The 18419-nt window shown below is 36.7% G+C and overlaps 1 protein-coding gene across 9 annotated transcripts in view; it reads right to left on the reverse strand.

Annotated features, from left to right (window-relative positions):
- Window positions 1–18419, reverse strand: part of ARHGAP24 (Rho GTPase activating protein 24) — a 662096-nt gene that overhangs the window by 61678 nt on the left and 581999 nt on the right. For 8 of the 9 annotated variants that reach the window (XM_040479190.1, XM_040479180.1, XM_040479183.1 and 5 more), the window contains one exon: window positions 9306–9428. In XM_040479190.1, the coding sequence (XP_040335124.1) occupies window positions 9306–9428 (123 nt within the window). Of the gene's footprint in view, window positions 1–1925; window positions 2854–9305; window positions 9429–18419 lie in introns of those variants that run through there. The other variant, XM_040479205.1, reaches the window with a different exon arrangement.

Genomic DNA, 18419 nt, shown 5'->3' on the forward strand with positions numbered 1-18419 from the left:
GAACAGGAAGCATCAAGCCGTTTTAAGTTTCCTTCCCTTTTAGGTGATTAGTGCTGCACACACAGAAGCAGCTTCTCTCCCAGAGCCTCTCTGCATAATTGTCGTCCTGCAGCCAGGGAACAAGAGGCTGGTGTGCCGCTGGCTCTGGCTAAAAGGGAAGGAAACTTAAAACGGCTTGATGCTTCCTGTTCCTCCCCTCCTTTATGGTTCTGACAGAAACCAGAATACAGTTTTGTAAATTAGAAATCTGTTAATCCTTGACTCACATGCTAAACATTCCTCAGGTTACTAAGACTTTGCATGGAAAAGGACAATAGTTTAAAATGAACCCACAGGAGATGACAGATAGATAGAACCCACTCCTGTGGGTGCCATTTGCCAGCCCATGGGGATTCTCTTTGCAGGCAATGCCTTCCCTTGTTGGGAAGAGGGCATGATCAGCAGTCTTAATCAGGATCCTTGAAGATAGGCTATACTCCACTATTGGAGAGGAGGTGGAGAAAGGTCAAAAACATCTTGCCATGTGCTTCAAAGATATATTAATTGCCCCCAGAACATCTCATGTTACAAATGAGCAGCAATAGGCTGGAAAAGTAGACTTTCCCTGTGAGTTTGGATAAACTCAATTTAGTTGCTGAGAGCAGGAAGAGCTAGAAAACGAGAACATGTCCTTAAGCAATTACTCCCTAGCTTTTCTCAGTTTCTATTGTTATCAAATTCTCTGTCAATGATGCAGTCTTAACAGTAACCTTGAAATCTCTATAGATCTATAAAACATGAGACAAGTATCTCTCCCTTAATTACCTTTGTGGATGAGAGAGGAATATAAATGAATACCTGAATTCCTTGCTAATAATGTATGATAATGATCATAGGCAGATCTCAAGTGCTCAAAGGGAAGGACTCAGAAAGAACAAGGTTTAATCTTAAAAGTTCCTGCTATATTTTGCTTTATACAAGGGTTTTTTTCTTACTTTGTTTTCTTCTCTCTTTTGTTGGTTAGTAAGTAGAAAGGGTTAATAGGTAGCAGATCAAAGAAAAAAGGGAGAAAGAACTTTAGATGTTATTCATGTCTGCTCCTGATTAAATTATTAGCTTAGTATATATGACATTAAATTATAATTACCTATTTCAGTTTAAATAATCACCTCATTTAATTATTCCACTTTTAAAGCAAAAGGTCATTTAAAACTATTTTGATGCAGAAATATTTTCTAAAAGCATTTTATTTTACCTATGAGTACTCTTTAACTCCCTCTGCACAAATCAATTCTGAAATTCTTAGCCTCTTTTATTGATCAGAAATTGTTAAATATTTTCCCACTTCTTGTACCTGATAGCTCCTATCTTTGGCCTCTCCCAATGCTGCCTTTTGATACATTTGGAAAGGCAAGGTGACTCCTGTTTCTAATCAGTGTTAGTCAATATGGTTGAAAGGCTCCTGAAAAGGGGTCACTACAGATCATCTGATTATTACAATTTTCTCAGCAGGGGAGGTGAGGCAAGCACAGGCAGCCAGAACCAAAGCAATGTGATGGGAGTAGAGAACAAGGGCCCGAGAGGGACCGATTTCAAGAAGTAACAACATGGCTGCTTGGTTTGGGGCTGAGAACAGCCCATGGTAGCCTTGACCCCTCCTCTCAGAATGGCCAGGCAGGCTTGCTTGGTTTTCCGTCAGTCAAGGTGATCCCTATAGGACTATCATTCTTTAAGCCCCACCTATCTGGCCCATTCACCGTCATAAACAGATCAATACGAACCTTGAAAAACAAATATAGACAAGCAGAGACACAGATAAATCACTCCTGTACCGTTCTAAGCTCTTGGTTTTCAAAGTCCCATTTTATCTGAACATAAACTGACCTTAAAGCACCAGAGAATATTTGTATATTTTTTAAATGGACATTAACAGATCATCTACCTACCTTTCCGAAAACTAAAACATCGTTTGATTCTTCTGTATGTAGTTTTAGGAATGAACGGAGTTGACGCTAAGGCACCTGAGGGGCGTCCCCCAGTATTTCGGTCTTCAGGCATCATACAGGCCCGAAGTTCTGAATCAGTTCCAGGCTTCCTTTAAAACCTGCCTCTGTGTGATACCCCACGGCCACTCCTTCTCATGTTTATTTGTTAGGGCTGAAGTGCTGATTCCTAGAACTTGAAGGCTTTGATCGTCCAGGTCCCAGATCAGGGATAAGTTACCACCTCTCATTTACTTCTCTTTTGGCAAAAACTTCCTTTTCTCTTGCCTAATCCAAGGAGCTTTAAGATTTGGGTGTTTTGCTTTAAGTTTCTGCAGACATTCCAAAATGTCACAGCAAAAAGAACGGCAGCCAGCCGCACCTTCCACTCAAACAGCAGGAATTGTTTTGTTTTGTTTTGTTGTTTTTGTTTTTTGGTTTTTTTTTTATTTTTTTTATTAAGAACTGTCTTCTCAGCTGGAACTGAGGGGACTGAGATTCCTCTGGAAAGGTCAGCAAATAGTCGTGTGCATGGGGAATAAAAGGAACAATGACAAAAAGGCCCCTGAGGAATACTTCAGGACGGTCCTTGCTGGCTCCTTTCATCTGAGCGAAAGGGGAAGCAAATAATGGCACCTTCTCCAGAAAGCATTTCAGTGCATGATAGGTTCTTTTCAAAGGACTCCCCTGTTCCTTTTACAGCACCCCTCATCCTTTGATGCTCTCTGCAGGCTTCTCCCTTTTCCCGTCTGTCTTCAAACTCCCAGGGCTCCCGAGGGAATCGCCACGTCAGGACAGTTGAGTGCCCATTCCAAGCAGCCTCCTCGGATCCGTGGTGGAGGCAGCTCTGCAGGGAGCCTATCCTCCCCCTCCTCCTGCTCCGTCTCCCCTTTTCTGAATGAGGGCTGGGCGGGAGCTGGCACAGCCTCGGCTGCCTCCGTCACCGTGGCTGCGACCGCCTTCAGTGCCCGCTGGTCACATGCAGCAGGTGCAGTCACAACAGTATGAGGGGAGGAGGGAGAATGCCACACAGCCTGTGAACCCCTTTCTTCTTCGTCTGACTTGATATTGACTTCTCTGCCCTTGTCTGTGCAGCTTCTTGAGAGCTGGCTGCCTCAGCCCCTCCAGAAATCAAACAGCACCAAACCAACCCCAAGGGGGTGAACTTGTGCCCCCTCCTTCCTGCATTTATTCTCTTCCTATACAAGACTTTTTCAGAGATTTTCCGACTGAATCTATTTGTGAGTGCTGATTTAAATGTGCATATCACTAAAACATATGTGTCTGTACTGGTACGTACGTGTGTGTCTGAAATAGAAAAATATTCTCAATCTGGTAACAGAGAATTTGCAGGTACAATTATCATAAAACAAGTCAACTCAACTCATGTGTGTGTGTGTTTATAAATATTTATACATACATATATTTCTCTGGTTACGGTTTGAAAACCAATCCTGTTTTCAACTTTCTCCTCTGCTCTTGGCGTGCACCCTCTCCACCCCAGACCACATGTCTACCCAGACTCTCAATCCCACCCACTGAACAATTTACTCACTGAGTTAATCATTCATCCACCTGGCTGTTCCATAAGCAGATGTGGAATGCTAGTGCTTTAACCCCAACTGACCCCCAAAGGTCTCTGCGTGCCTTTCTAGCCATTTGACAGGAACACTACAAAACTGAGGGTACTACAAAGGTACTCCCTTTAGAAAAATCATTACTCTGACCAGCATGACCAGATTGGTTATGGTTTGTCAGTGAAGGAATCATTAGTAGTTATTTCTTTCCTATGTTTCACACTTGTTTTTCCCTTCAGCGTCACTGCATGCTACTAGAAAAATAAGGAAGCACACAGTGTAACTCAGTATAAACAAGACAGTGACAATGCCAGACTGGGAAACACCTCGCCAGCCGCAAACTTCACTGACCTGAGTACTGGCATGGAGCGAACACATGTAACCCCAGGACTCTGGAGCTGGAACGAATCGCAGTTAAAATGGTTTTGTCTAATTTTCTTATTTCACAAACAAGGAAACTGAAAGTCCAGGGTAAATACCCCTTATCCAAGATCACACAGCTGTCTATGTCAGAGGCAAGACCACATTGTCTCCTAATTAACCCCTGCTTGACTGCATGCCAGTTATTCATCATGTGGATTATTCACATTCAGGACTTTTACGGCATCGATGGGTCTCTGACTCGACTTTTTTTGTAAGGAGACAGAAATACAGGAGGAACCTAATTTTGTTAGTAGCTAAACTTAGGCAAACCACCCAGACCTAATGAACACTCAGTGGATTCACACTCTTCCTCGATCCTGCGCTTGGTACTTCCATATATATTACTCCCAAAACAATGGAAAATAATTGTAAAACAACAACAACAACAACAAAACTGTAAAAAAAGTAAACAAACAAGCAAAACAAAACCCCTAAACTTTCCCAAAGCTAAATAAATGTTTCGACATCCTAACTTTTGGATTTAACTTTTAGGCAGAAACCATATGCCTCTCAGCATTATCAATGGGGAAGCAACTGTTTACAATTGGTTTTAAGCAGATAACACAAAGCTGAAGTATCTAGATTCAATACTGAATTTTGTTATCAGGTTAGGTTGTTAAGTGAATGTTCACTCCCATTTCCATTGGTTCCCTTCTCTTATCTGATTATCTGTTTTAGGTTTTCTTTATTAAATAAAAAGAAAAGACCTGTAGTTCCAAAGCCATGATTTTCACATAATAGTTTTTCATTTCTAAGAGATTGAAAGTTTGGCAATCTCCTTGGGTGTCTCCTATTTTTAATAAAATGTCTTATTATTGTAATGGTAAAAAGGGAATATTTTACATATCTATGCAGCCTGAACAAAAATAAGCTTAGGTGTCTCATGAAAAACTTTAACTTTTTAAAACACATGTTGTGAAACGGCAGTATAGGTAATGCAATGCCCTTTTTAAAATAAACACATTAAAAATGTATCCAAAGGTGGTATCCAGAAATTATAAATCAGAGTGATACGTCACCTTCCAAATGTCTTTACAGATACCATTTAATCAATGACCATAGCAATATTTAAATGTGGGGAGGGAGATTAGAATCTATGAAGTCTTTGTTCAGGATTAACAGGCTTGGGTTCCGTAACTTAGGGAGGAGAGATATATTTTCTTATGAAAGGCAATTACAGCAGTTGAGGATATTTTTAACAGCTTTTTTGAAATATAATTCACATATGATAGAATTTATCCATTTCAAGTGTACAATTCAATGATTTCCACCATATTCACAGGTATATACAACCATCAACAGTGTTAGAATATTTTCATCACCTCAAAAAGAGATCCCACATCTTGGGCTATCACCCATCTCCTCCAACATTCCTATCCCAGCACTAAGTGACCATTGATCTGTGTCTCGCTTTCCCTGTTCTGTATTTTCATATGAACAGAATCATATGCTATGTAGCCTTTTGTGACTGGCTTCTTCTACTTAGCATGATGTTTTCAAGGTTTATTCACATTGTAGCATGTATTAGTACCTTATTCCTTTTTTAATGGCTGCATAATAATCCCTGGTGGACGTTTGGGTGTTCCCACTTTTTGGCTGTTAGCAATAATGTTGCTATAAATATTCATGTACAAGCTTCTGTGTGGACATATGTTTTCATTTCTCTTGGGTATATATCTATCGAGGGGTGCTGGTCATATGATACTTCTGCATTTAATTGATTGAGGAACTGCCAGACCCTTTTCCAAAGCACCTGTACCATTTTACAGTCCAATTAGCAACATAGGAGCAATTTGATTTCTTCACATCCTCATCGATACTTATTATTGGACTTTTTGACTCTAGCCATCTTAGTGGGCATTAAGTGTTATCTCATTGTGATTTTGGTTTGCATTTCCCAGATGACTAATGACTCTGAGCATTTTTTTCATGTGCTTTTTGGCCATTTGCATGTTTTCCTTGGAGAAATGTTTATTCAGATTCTTTGCCCATCTTTTAATGGAGTCAAACTGATTCCAATTTTTAATTTCTCTTTAATACTGAGTTGTAAGAGTTCTTTATAAGTTCTGGATCCAAGTTCATTATTAGATATATGATCCGGAAATACCTCCTCCCAATCTGTTGGTTACATTTTCACTTTCTTGGTGATATCAATTTAGGTATTTTTGAAGGACTTGAAAAAACATATTTATTTTAATTATTACAATTTAATTTTTTTTTGTTTTGTTTTCATGTACCAGTAAGTACCAGTACAAGTTTTATTATCAGAAAGGCATGGGCTTGTGATTGTGGGTTTGTTAATCCCACAGTAAAGGTAATAGGTCACACTATTGCACAAGAAAGCAGGAGGAAGCCCATAAGCCAGAGGCCATGGGTTGTCTTCCCAGTTCTGTTATTCATAGTGTGGCTGACATTTGTCAAGTTACTCACCCTACCTGGGTCCCAATGACCTAATCCACAGAATGTGGCATTGAACTAAAACAGTGGTTTTAAAATATTCTTTATCAGTAAAAAACATATTTTCAATGAAATGTTAAGTGGACTCCTAATAGATAAGATAGATAAAAGAGTTTCCAGTTATATAAATGTGTTTGAAACTCAAATTTTTAATATTTCTTTAAAATTCAATCAAAGAGCAGGGAGGGGGTATGTTAATATAAACATTTGAAACCCTAGATTATAGGTGACAGTTGTGATCTTTTATCAATGTCAATATTCAGTTTGGTTCTATATTCTGTATTAACTTTTAAAAATTCTAACGTTCAGTTAAATCACAAAGGATTTATTGTAAAGTAAATGAGTACTTTAAAAGCTTGTGTTGCAATCTCATAACACTCTTCAGTTAAACAAAAAGGGTAGAAATTTTTTTATAGGAGCATTGTTTCTATGATAAGTGTTCTATGCTAAAATATAGGTCTTTACAAGTAAATTTCAATCAAGCACTTACGAAATCCCTGAAGCTCATTCCATAGGATAAGGTACAGTAGTCCCTTGTTATCCGTGTGAAACATGTTCCAAGACTCCCAGTGGATGGATGCCTGAACTTTACACATGCTATGTTATTTACCATAGATACATATTCATGATAAAGTTTGATTTAAAAATTGAGCACATGGGGCGCCTGGGTGGCGCAGTCGGTTAAGCGTCCGACTTCAGCCAGGTCACGATCTCACGGTCTGTGAGTTCAAGCCCCGCGTCGGGCTCTGGGCTGATGGCTCGGAGCCTGGGGCCTGTTTCCGATTCTGTGTCTACCTCTCTCTCTGCCCCTCCCCCGTTCATGCTCTGTCTCTCTCTGTCCCAAAAATAAATAAATGTTGAAAAAAAAATTAAAAAAAAAATTGAGCACAGTGAGAGATTAAAAATAATAATTAACAATAAAATAGAATAATTATAATAATACTGTAATAAAGGTGGTTGCTTCCTCTCAAAATATCTTGTACTGTACTCACCCTTCTTGTGATGATGTGAGATGGTAAAATGCCTATGTGATAAGATGAAGTGGGGTGAATGACATATGTACCGTGACACACTATTAGGCTACTATTGACCTTCTGACAATAGGTCAGAAGGAGTATTATCTGCTTCTGGACAGTGGTAGACCATGAATAACTAAAAACCATGGAAAGTGAAACTGCAGACGAAGGGGACGACTGTATATATAAACCTATCAACCACTAGAGCATCCCTTCCAAGTTCATAAATTTGAAGACTTACATAAAGCTCAGAGCTGTTGTCTAGTCCCACTGGGATAACTTCTGGGACTCCTGGGCTGGTGGGAACTCCTGTGGCCACTGATTTGATAAAGCTAATTGGATCTCATTCATTTCTCTTAAGAAAGGGACAGATGGATGAGGAAGAAAGGGAGAGAATAGCACACTTGATGGATATAATCCCTGAGCAAAAATACCTCCTTCAGCAGATATTAAGGGACTCCCTTAACTCAGAAGCCCCAGAAATTTGATAGCAGAGGGAAGAGAGCCTTTAGAAATGACAGTGACTGAGGACTGAGTACACCTCTCAATAATAATCATGAGCCACTAATGTTGTAGCCGGGGCGGGGGGGGGGGGGTGTCTCATCCCACAGGACTTTTCAAATGCTTTACACAGTCATTTACTAGCCATTTTAGTATATGAATAGGGTGACCATATAAGTTGCCACCCAAACTAGGACATCAAGAAAATGAAAAACAGCCCTATCAATAATTATCTTGGGACAACAGTTGTAAACCAGACTGTTACCAGGCAAACTGGGATGAATAGTTGTCCTGGTTAGGAACCTCCCCCTTGCCCAACAGAAGACACTGTTAGAAAACAGACAATTTCCAGACATGTATCATTCACCTGGGAAAACCACACTTTCCAACTTTTTAAAGTACACCTTTGAAGTTATTCTAAAATGTAGAATGGGGAGTCAGCCTAAGAAGTATCTAATATATTAAGGGAAAAAAGAATCACTTCTGAATTCAGGGTGCTGCCAATACACAAAAGAAAATATAAAATAAATATTAGAATTATAATCAGTTTGCTAAATATGAATTTGATTTAATATGATTTATTTTAGCTACATCCACATAAAATAATTAGGCTTTACATTTTGGGAAGTGCATGTTGGCTATAGATAAATTTTTTTGAGTTCTTGATTTGGTTTCCAGTACTGAATTTTTACTTTAAATAATTTTTCTGTTTACATCATATCTGCTTATCTATTTTCTCTCTTTTATATTCCTTGATAGACAAAGATTATTTCTTTTACCCTTTCTTCCTCCTTTTAGTTCTATTTACAGCACCAGTTAGTTTATTCTTCACATGGCACATTCTCAAAACTATATTAACTAAGATTTTTAAAAACTTATCAAATCCACAAACACTTGTCAGATCACAAAGCATTTTTTTTTTAATCTAGTAATCAGTGGATTATCATCTAGAGCATTGCATTCTTCTTTGATATCGCTGCGCATCTTGGGGCTACGATCCCTTCCAAAGATCCTAGTCAAAAATGCTTTGCCCCATGTTTGCAGGGTCTTAACTAATCTATATTATAGTATCATTCCCATAACTATTTATTGTTAGTGAAATGGAAAAATTAAAAAAAAAAACCCGTATCATCCCTTTTTATAATTCAAGATATTCATAGAAAAAGATCAGTTATTGATATTTGATCTAAATTTAACTTCTGGGAGTTACTTACATATATACCTTAACAATAATATGGTATAATTTACTATTTATTTTAACACTCATCCATTTGAAAATAGGAGCTGATAATAACATCAACTGGGAGCAGAGAAAGGATGAACAGGTTTGGCTGACCTTTCTGTTTTTCCATGATTCTATATATACTCACCTCCACCAAAAGGTCCCCATATGACTCGACGGATGGACTTAACCCAGTCTTCCATATCATTCTGGGTGCTCGCCATAAGGAGGTAGCTCTCATGGTTTGCTGTCATCCGATCTCGATCACCTCCTGTAAGATAGTAACACATGAGTGTATGCTCGGCTGAAGTTTCTTCGTCAGCAGCAGGAGTCCCTGAAATGTACACTGTGCCTACCCAATCAATTGGAAATATTTACCATGGCTTCAGTATGAAAAAAAAATCTGCTTAAAAAGGAAAGGCTCTTATGTTTCCAGGAGAAAACTGGAGAACAAATGTCATTTCCCAAACAAAGCCTGCCTTTTGTCCTAGCAACAGCCCATAGGTCTGCATTAACTTATAATCCAATCCATTCACACTGCACTGTTGAACAAGGAGAATTGGCAAAGCAAAATGAAAGATGGAGAAATAATCCACAGAGTCTGGATATTCATTGGAAGCAAGTGCTGAGTAGTCTAAGTACTTCTTAGTCCACACACAGTGAGGCCACCAGGACATCATGGGTAAGCAGGGGAGCTCTAGGAAAGGGAAAAGAACCACATGTAAAACTTTTGACCCAGAGGTCCTCCTGTATTCCTCCATCCTGAAAGATAAGGCACTGCTCCCAGAACACACCTGCAGGGTGGGCAAACAAAGAAAAGAGAAGAACACACAAGCCTGCCCACAAATTAAACCCCCAGATGGCCCTCACGCCGAAGCGTGAGCTTTGAAACCCCAGTGGTGCCTCCATGCAAAAGCTTGATGGTTTCTCTTATTTCACCCTCCAAAAGAACAACCCATATTCTTAAAAAAAATTTTTTTAATGTTTATTTATTCTCGAGACAGAGACAGAGTGTGAACAGGGGAGGGGTAGAGAGAGACAGAGACACAGAATATGAAGCAGGTTCCAGGCTCCGAGCTGTCAGCACAGAGCCCGACACGGGGCTCGAACCCACAAATTGTGAGATCATGACCTGAGCTGAAGTCGGATGCTTGACCGACTGAGCCACCCAAGTGCCCCCATATACTTTTAAACCTTTATAGTCTCCAATATCAACTTTGAAGTGCCAGAAGTCTGATGCATGTGATTTAATTTCTTAGAGATGCTTTATAGCATTTACATTTCCCTGGTGACTCAATTTTCTCATTGACAAAACAGGCATCACCGTATATGACCCTGAAAGAGGTCTTGAGGCATGGTTTTTCTTACTTCCTATCTTGTGGTTAAAGACATGTATCAGCAACTATATTGCTTCATTTTCTTCGAAAATAATTAGTGTTGTTCATGGAAGGAATAATTAAGGAAATGGAACATTTAGCTGAATTCTGAAAATATTTTAGTATTATACTAGCTTCTAAGGTGCTCCAAATATCTATGAATATTTAACTATTCACTAAGTGAACACTAAGTGTTGTACGTTTGCAGCCTTGGGTTGAATTGATTCATATGCAAGTGTTGTGTTTGATGGAAACCTTGCTGTTTGGTTTCTAAGTGGATCTGAACACCTTCATGAGGAGCTTGCATGCTCCAATTCATAATAGGCTCACCATTCACTGTTCTTTCCCACCCAACCCAACTTGCACATAGCCGTGAAAGTTGTAGGCATTGAATCTGCAACCTCTGAATTCTATACAGCTGTCCTAGGTTGAGAAATACAGTTATTCTACCACTGATGTAAATGACAGAACAGGTGAAAGGTCAGAGAAGTGAAATAACTTTAAGCTTATCAGACGAACAACTAAAATTGGTGATGTACATTTTAATACAACTGGATGGAAGTAGGAGGAGGGGCTGAGGAACCACAGCAAAGTGGTTTCTTAACATTTACAAAATTCCTGAAAAAAATAAGACTAAACTTCTCACATTATAAAGAACACCTCACTGTTTGGGAAACAATAACCCTCTTACACCTGTAAGTTTATCCTCGGTCACTCATCACTTTAAGTAACTTGTATCTGAAAAAGCGCCAGTTCAGGAGTCAGAAAACCTACCTGTAATTTTATATTAGCTGCTTAATTTCTGGGAAATTACATAACTTTTGCAAACTCAGTGTTTTTAATTATGATTTACCTATAAAAATACTGTTATAGTACATTTTTTGTGAGAATTCAATGAAATAAAGTAAGAATATTAGCCCGGTGTTAGGCTAAAGGAGAAATGCTGCAAACACCAATTCAGTCTCATTTAATGGCTACTACACCTACAAATGCAAAAAGAACATATTACATTTAACTTCACCTCAGAGGGGCACCTGGTGGCTCGGTCGGTTAAGCGACTGATTTCAGTGATTTCAGCTCGGCTCATAGTTTTGGAGCCCCCCCCCCACCGCCAAACATCCCAACCATCGTTCGCTCTGTGCTGACGGCTGACAGCTCAGAGCTTGGAGCCTGCTTCAGATTCTGTCTCCCTCTCTCTCTCTGCCCCTCCCCCACTCGCACTCTGTCTCTGTCTCTCTCTCAAAAATAAATAAACTTAAAAAAAAATAACTTTAATTTGACCCCAGAGATATCATGTGTAGCAGGTGCTTGGAAACAATTAGTCAATTATATATATATATATATATATATATATATATCATATATATATGATGTCATTATATATTATACATATAATTATCATTTTAAAGGCTATCTTTATTGATACATAACAATGCACATTAACATTATATACTGTACATATATGTAAATATGCCAACGTTAATATGCATGTGGCCGTATAACATAAAAGCAGCAGAAAAAACTAAATGACAAAAGAAGAATAGGATTCATTTGACACAGCGCAGTACTAATAATTTATTTTGTGTTCTTACCCATTTATACCATAGTACTAGCCAAAAATTTACCATTGTGAAATGAAAATATTTTAATTATTGTCTTTGTCTAAGGGATGCTTAGTAATTCGGGCGGCAATATCCAGCTGTGTCACTCCCAGCCCAGGCAGAGACAGCCTAGTAATGAGTGAGTGACAGCCACTAGAGTGTGTTTCTGCCTGAAAGCAGGGAAGAAAGAGAATGATAAGCACAACTGGCCATTATCCCCTGACTTTTCATTTGATTCTCTATCTCTGCCAGTGGTGCTGTATGCGTGACCCTGAGTCTCATTTAGACTGCCAATCACAGATATGAAATCCCATCTGTGAATTTCACCAATGGATATGGACCTTGATTCCTCAGTGTATTAACAAGACAAGGGCAAAATATTTTAAAAATTTTATTTACCAGTCTTGGTGGAAATATAGACTCTTTGCTACGAATGCGATTAAAACAATTGGAGACATTTATACAAACATGAACTAGACACTCTACTGAAAATATGTGATTTCCAACTAGAGATGCCATCAGTTCTAATTGAAAACCCATCAGTTCTAAGGGCGGGTACTGTACCTTGCAATTGAAGGGGCTCAAAAACAACTTAATGATATATCATTTGATAAATAAATAAACTCAATATTGACTTTCAACCATGTGAATCAAGTTTCACTCTCTTTGTGAATCCTTTATAGGGCTTCATGTTCCATTTAACCATTTGTGGACCTAACATTCTTTAAAAAGGTGAAATTTTAAAAAGCAGTCTTGAGATCTAATTATCACTGGAGCGACAGGGTCATCGTTTTCTTCAATCCCTATGTGTCTATGTGTATGTGTATGTGATATGATACCTATTAAAGCCAGTGTATGCCTTCCATTTTTAATTCTGCTTTATTAAAATTTCATTTTAATAAAATGCTTCCATTTTTAATTTAATTTAATTAATATTAAATTAATATTTAATTTAATAAATATCTGTGCAGCTTTATTTTTAATTTTTAATACTACTTTAGATTTGCACATATTTTTATAGGACATATGTTTCCGGAAATTGTTAATGCCTTTAGATATTAGCTTGGGAAGGTAATAATGCCTTGGTGCTAGTGTTAACACTTGAAGCATTTGTGATTTTAAGTTAACTGAGCAGGTCACATCATTCAATTTTACTTCTTTATATATAATTGAAAATACATGTGCATTTTTGGGGGTCTTCTGTATATTTGCATTTGATATAAATCTTTCTTCTCCAGAAATAAAATAGGTTTTCTGAAATAAAATAAATACTTGACATAATTAACTTTCGCAAAAATTAAAAGGTAGATTTAAAAAAGCTTAATGCATTTAATAGGCTAAGAAAAAGCTTAATTTAAAATTGAAAGGTAGGTTCAAGAAATCTACAATAAAGTAAATGTATAGTTAATTTAAAAAAGAGGTACAATTCCATTGACTATATGAAAAGTTTGATTCCTCTAATAATTATAAAATAATAACAATTTAAGAGATAATATTTATGAATAATTTTGCATAGAATTAAAAAAATTTTATTTGTAAGTAATCTCTACACCTAATGTGGAGCTTAAACTTACAACCCTGAGATCAAGAGTCACATGCTGTATTGACTAGCCAGGCAGGCACCCCTGCATAGAATTTTTTTAAATTTTAAGAGAAATATTGGAAATGATATGTCAAAATATATATGTTCATTGTTTATAGGAATATGGATAATGTTCCCTATGATGCAGCCACTAAAATAGGATTTTGATATGAGTTTTTATTATACAAAAGGAAATATACACATTTTTACATGTGATATTATCTCAATTTTCATATAGAAGGAAAGCTAGATAAATAAGATACTACATAGAAATACACAGTAATTTTGCCAATGGTTATCTCTGAATGATAGGATTGGGAATTTCTTTGCACTTTTTTTGTACCTTTCTGCATCTTCCAGATGCTCAACCATGTGTTGTTTCATGCATTAGTACAGATATTCTATCAGGTATTATTTTACATGAGAAAAAAACATTACTGAAAAGAGCAAATGATCAGAATGAAATGGTCATGAAAGTACTAATCCATAAAAAGCCAAGGTGAGCTGAAAGGTAATTGTCACTAATTATCATCCAGTAATGCTTAAGAGTGCTCACTTGAGTTCTCATTAATTTACTTATAACCTCATATTCCTCTTTTCCCAGATACTGGTCCTTGAGTACATCCCCAAAGGAAGATTTGGGACAGGTTGCCAGTGCTGCTCAGAGCACAGACCACTTAATGTCACTAGGATTTTCTCAGTGAAAACAAGACTACTACCATTATGTGCATTACCTTTCTTTAAAAAAAGTTTTTTTTAACATTTATTCATTTTTGAGACACAGAGTGTGAATGGGGGAGGAGTAGAGAGAGAGAGGGACACACAGAATCCAAAGCAGGCTCCAGGCTCCAAGTTGTCAGCACAGAGACCCAGGTGGGGCTGGAACTCACAGACTGCGAGATCATGACTTGAGCTGACGCTTAACCTGCTGAGCCACCCAGGTGCCCCTGTGCATTACCTTTATTAAAAAATATATTAAAAAAATTATTTTTCTGAATTTATTGTGTGGAAATTTCCAAAATAGTTGCCAATGTAGATTTTTGTTATTTTTCCTTAGAGAAAAATACTTGTACTTGTCCAAATTATGAACTAAAAAGCAAAACAATTATTCAGAAGCAAAGTATTTATATGTATGTCAACTTGAGTAAAAAAAGCTTAAATATATACAGTAAACTATTTCCTCATATTTAAATTTTAAATCAAGTTGTTCAAGGGAAACTGTGGTATAGACATTTGGGTTCATTTCCAAGCATAGTTCATGGTACAGACCCGAGGACATTTCAGTGAACACCTCTGATACTGTTAATAATTTCAGGAGCAAAATGTTTCCTCACTCCTAATTGTAAATCAGGTCAAAATGAGGCATATTATACTATTTATTTTATTAGCTTACATGAAAATATTTTATATTCTAGTTAGGGTTACTAATTTCCACTCACACAATTGTAAGGTTTTATTTTACTTTTTTAAAGCATTACTTTTCTCAAAACTTAGTTTGGGTCTCTATTGGCAGTAGAACTCTAATGATAAATTGCAAGATATAAAGTAAATTCTGAAGGATATCAGTGGAAAATTACTAAGATGGGAAAACATTTCTTCCCTTTTATGGAGACTGATATTTGCAAATCAACCAAAGTTATGTGAAGTATAAACTACAAATTATAGGCTTCTATGGGTGCCATCACTTCTTAATAAATAACAACAAAAATAATAAAGCAGCATATAGTTTACAAAATAAGGCCAGAAAACAAATTGGTCTCACAATCAATATCATCTTTATTTTTTCATATTGTTTTGTGTATAATAGAGACGTTGTTATCTGAAGAATAAGAGTTTTGATATGCTTTGCTAATCAAGTTTTTTTCCAAGTATTTCTTCCTGAGAGGTTAATTTCTTAAGTATCAGAAGGGCAAAATTTCAATGCATATTGTCAACAGAAAAGTTGCATTACTCTCTAATGAGATCTTGAATATTTTAAAACCCCTAAATCATAAAATGAGAATTAATTAAGGGCCCAATAGAAATAACCATCATTTTATTTGTAGTGTGTAGTCACTACCATACAGCAAACACATTACTAAATGTTATCTTGCATTATAATAAAATTAATGCTACATTTTAATCTCATGAGTACTTTATAATACTGTTTTACATATTTCTTATATCATCCTTACTAGGTCATAATCTCATTGTAAGAATCACACCACATTGTGTATATAGCTAACTTATGTTTAAGATGAAAGTAACTAGAAATGCATACTATTTAAACCAATTATAGATTGGTTAGTATTTATTGTTTATGGTAGATTTTTAATCATTAAGTTTAGAAATAGTTTGCTGGAAGTTTGTCTATTTGGCTACAGATATAGAAAGCATTGACATAAACATTTTATACTGTACAAGTTTCTTCTGACTTGCCTTTCCTCAACCTCACAATAAAAAGTGTCAGCAAATGTGAATATTAGACCAAAGTGCTAGCTGGATCAAACTGCAAAAACAAATAGTTCCTACAAGGACATGTCATTCAAGAAGTACTAAAAATAGGTTAGAGTCAGACACTGAAGCCAGACTCATCAAGTTCAAATTAGTCATTGATTAGCTGTGAAATCCCTCATGTTTAACTGAGGGTGCTAGCAGCACCTGCCTCCTGGTATTATTGTGAGTTAATTGAATGAATAATACCAGTCATGTTTGGGACATGGGATGCTATGCTGTTATTTTTATTTCCGTGTATAATAATCTTGATTCTAACTTTTTCAGTAAATGAAACATAATTTGAATCCTTTAAAATACAGAAGGCTAGCTTATTTTTGAAAAAAATATTCTGAATATATTTGTAAAGAAAAATCCTTTTATAGGAAAGCAACTATTGATTTATTTTTTAAGTAACTATTGATTTTCATATTGATCATGTTCTTAAAAGTACAACTGTGAGCAATTTACTTTTAAATAGAGAATGAAAATTGTAAAACTTCAAATAGGCATAATTGTATGTCCACTAATTTTTACATTCTTGGATCCATCCTTTCGAAATACCTTCTATTTGTGCTAAGTACATTAAGTATAAACATGATATAACTTATTACATTTTGGATATTTGTCTTCCAAATTGTACTGGATCTGGAATAGAATCTCAATTTAAGTCCAACAATATATTTTAGCTTTCACTTATGTCAAAGGCACAGAATCTAGCCACTTCCTTCTCATCATCTAGTTAAGTTCGAATTGAAATTTCCAAGAAATAGATAGAATATTTCCCTGGCAGAGCCAAGGCTTCTAGAGTTTGTGTCCTCTTCTAATTTAGCTTGGCTAGTTTAAGAGATCATTGAATTCAAAATTTCACCTGATTGACATAGAAGGCAGGCAGGTAGAGTAAATGCCATGTATATTTAGATCAGTGTTACTCCAACAATGACGATACAGAATGGAATCATAAAGGAAAGCAAGACCCCAGTCAATAATCACCCATTTGTAGCAAATGGAACATCATTCATAGTCAAAGAAGCAAGGCAGAGAATTTACTGGCTTAAATAAATCTAAAATTAAAATTATTGGTCTATTAGGAGGTCCCTTAATACACAGCACACATGATGAGTCGAATATTGGAAAATTTAGGAGAAATATTTTGGAATTATATTGAACATTATACTCCCCATGAACATGTAAATAAACCCTCTACTGCAGAATCTCTCAAAGTGTGATGATACTACAGTGTATATGTCCAGGAAGGTAGGAAGGTACTTGTTAGAAATGCAAATTCTTAGACCCAAGCTCAAATTAACTGAATCAGAGACTGCAGTGGTCGGACCTGCAATCCTTGCTGTAAGATGCAGAAACTTGCCAGGTGATTCTAATGTATCATAAACCATGAGAACCACTACTCTTGTAAGACAGTTTGCTTTAATAATTTTTTATAAGGTTTATTTACTTTTGAGACAGAGAGAGAGGGAGAGACAGAGAGAGAGAGACAGACAGACAGACAGAGCACAGGTAGGGGAGGGGCATAGAGAGGAGACACAGAATCCGAAGCAGGCTCCAGGCTCTGAGCTGTCAGCACAGAGCCCAATGCAGGGCTCAAACCCACCAACTGTGAGATCATGACCTGAGCCAAAGTTGGACGCTTAACCAACTGAGCCACCCAGGCACCCTGACAGTTTGCTTTAACAGGCAGAGACTGTAAATTTTAGAATTTACGTATTTTAGCCAGTCTTCCTGTTAGCTTATATCTATATCTTATTTTTTCAGTGACACCCATTCAGCTACAAAGTACTAAGCTTTAAAGCTATGGGTCATATAACTTATCTAATTACTTATTTTCATTGTAAATAATTAACACTTTGCAACTAGCTTGCAAGGACATATCACTCCAGTTGGGATTACTGAGTCTAGTAAATTTGTGGGCCTCATACATTAGAGACGGCATACTTTTATCTGGCCAAACATTAGAGCGCTTCTTTTTGTATCTGAATACAGATTTGTTATACCTCTTTTCCTGATGCCCAGAGTTTGAAGAGTGAAAAGGACACTGAATTTGAGAAGACATGCCACTTTTGAAGATCTAGATTAGAATGATGAAATCCATTTTGAAAATTCTCTTGTATCTCCCTCTTTTTATTGTTTTGGAATAATAGAAATCTGCAAGATTATTTTTTAATGTTTCTTTCTTTCTTTCTTTCTTTCTTTCTTTCTTTCTTTCTTTCTTT

Source organism: Herpailurus yagouaroundi, unplaced genomic scaffold, assembly GCF_014898765.1.
Source record: "Herpailurus yagouaroundi ecotype Mexico unplaced genomic scaffold, PumYag 28, whole genome shotgun sequence".
Classification (NCBI taxonomy): Eukaryota; Metazoa; Chordata; class Mammalia; order Carnivora; family Felidae; genus Herpailurus; species Herpailurus yagouaroundi.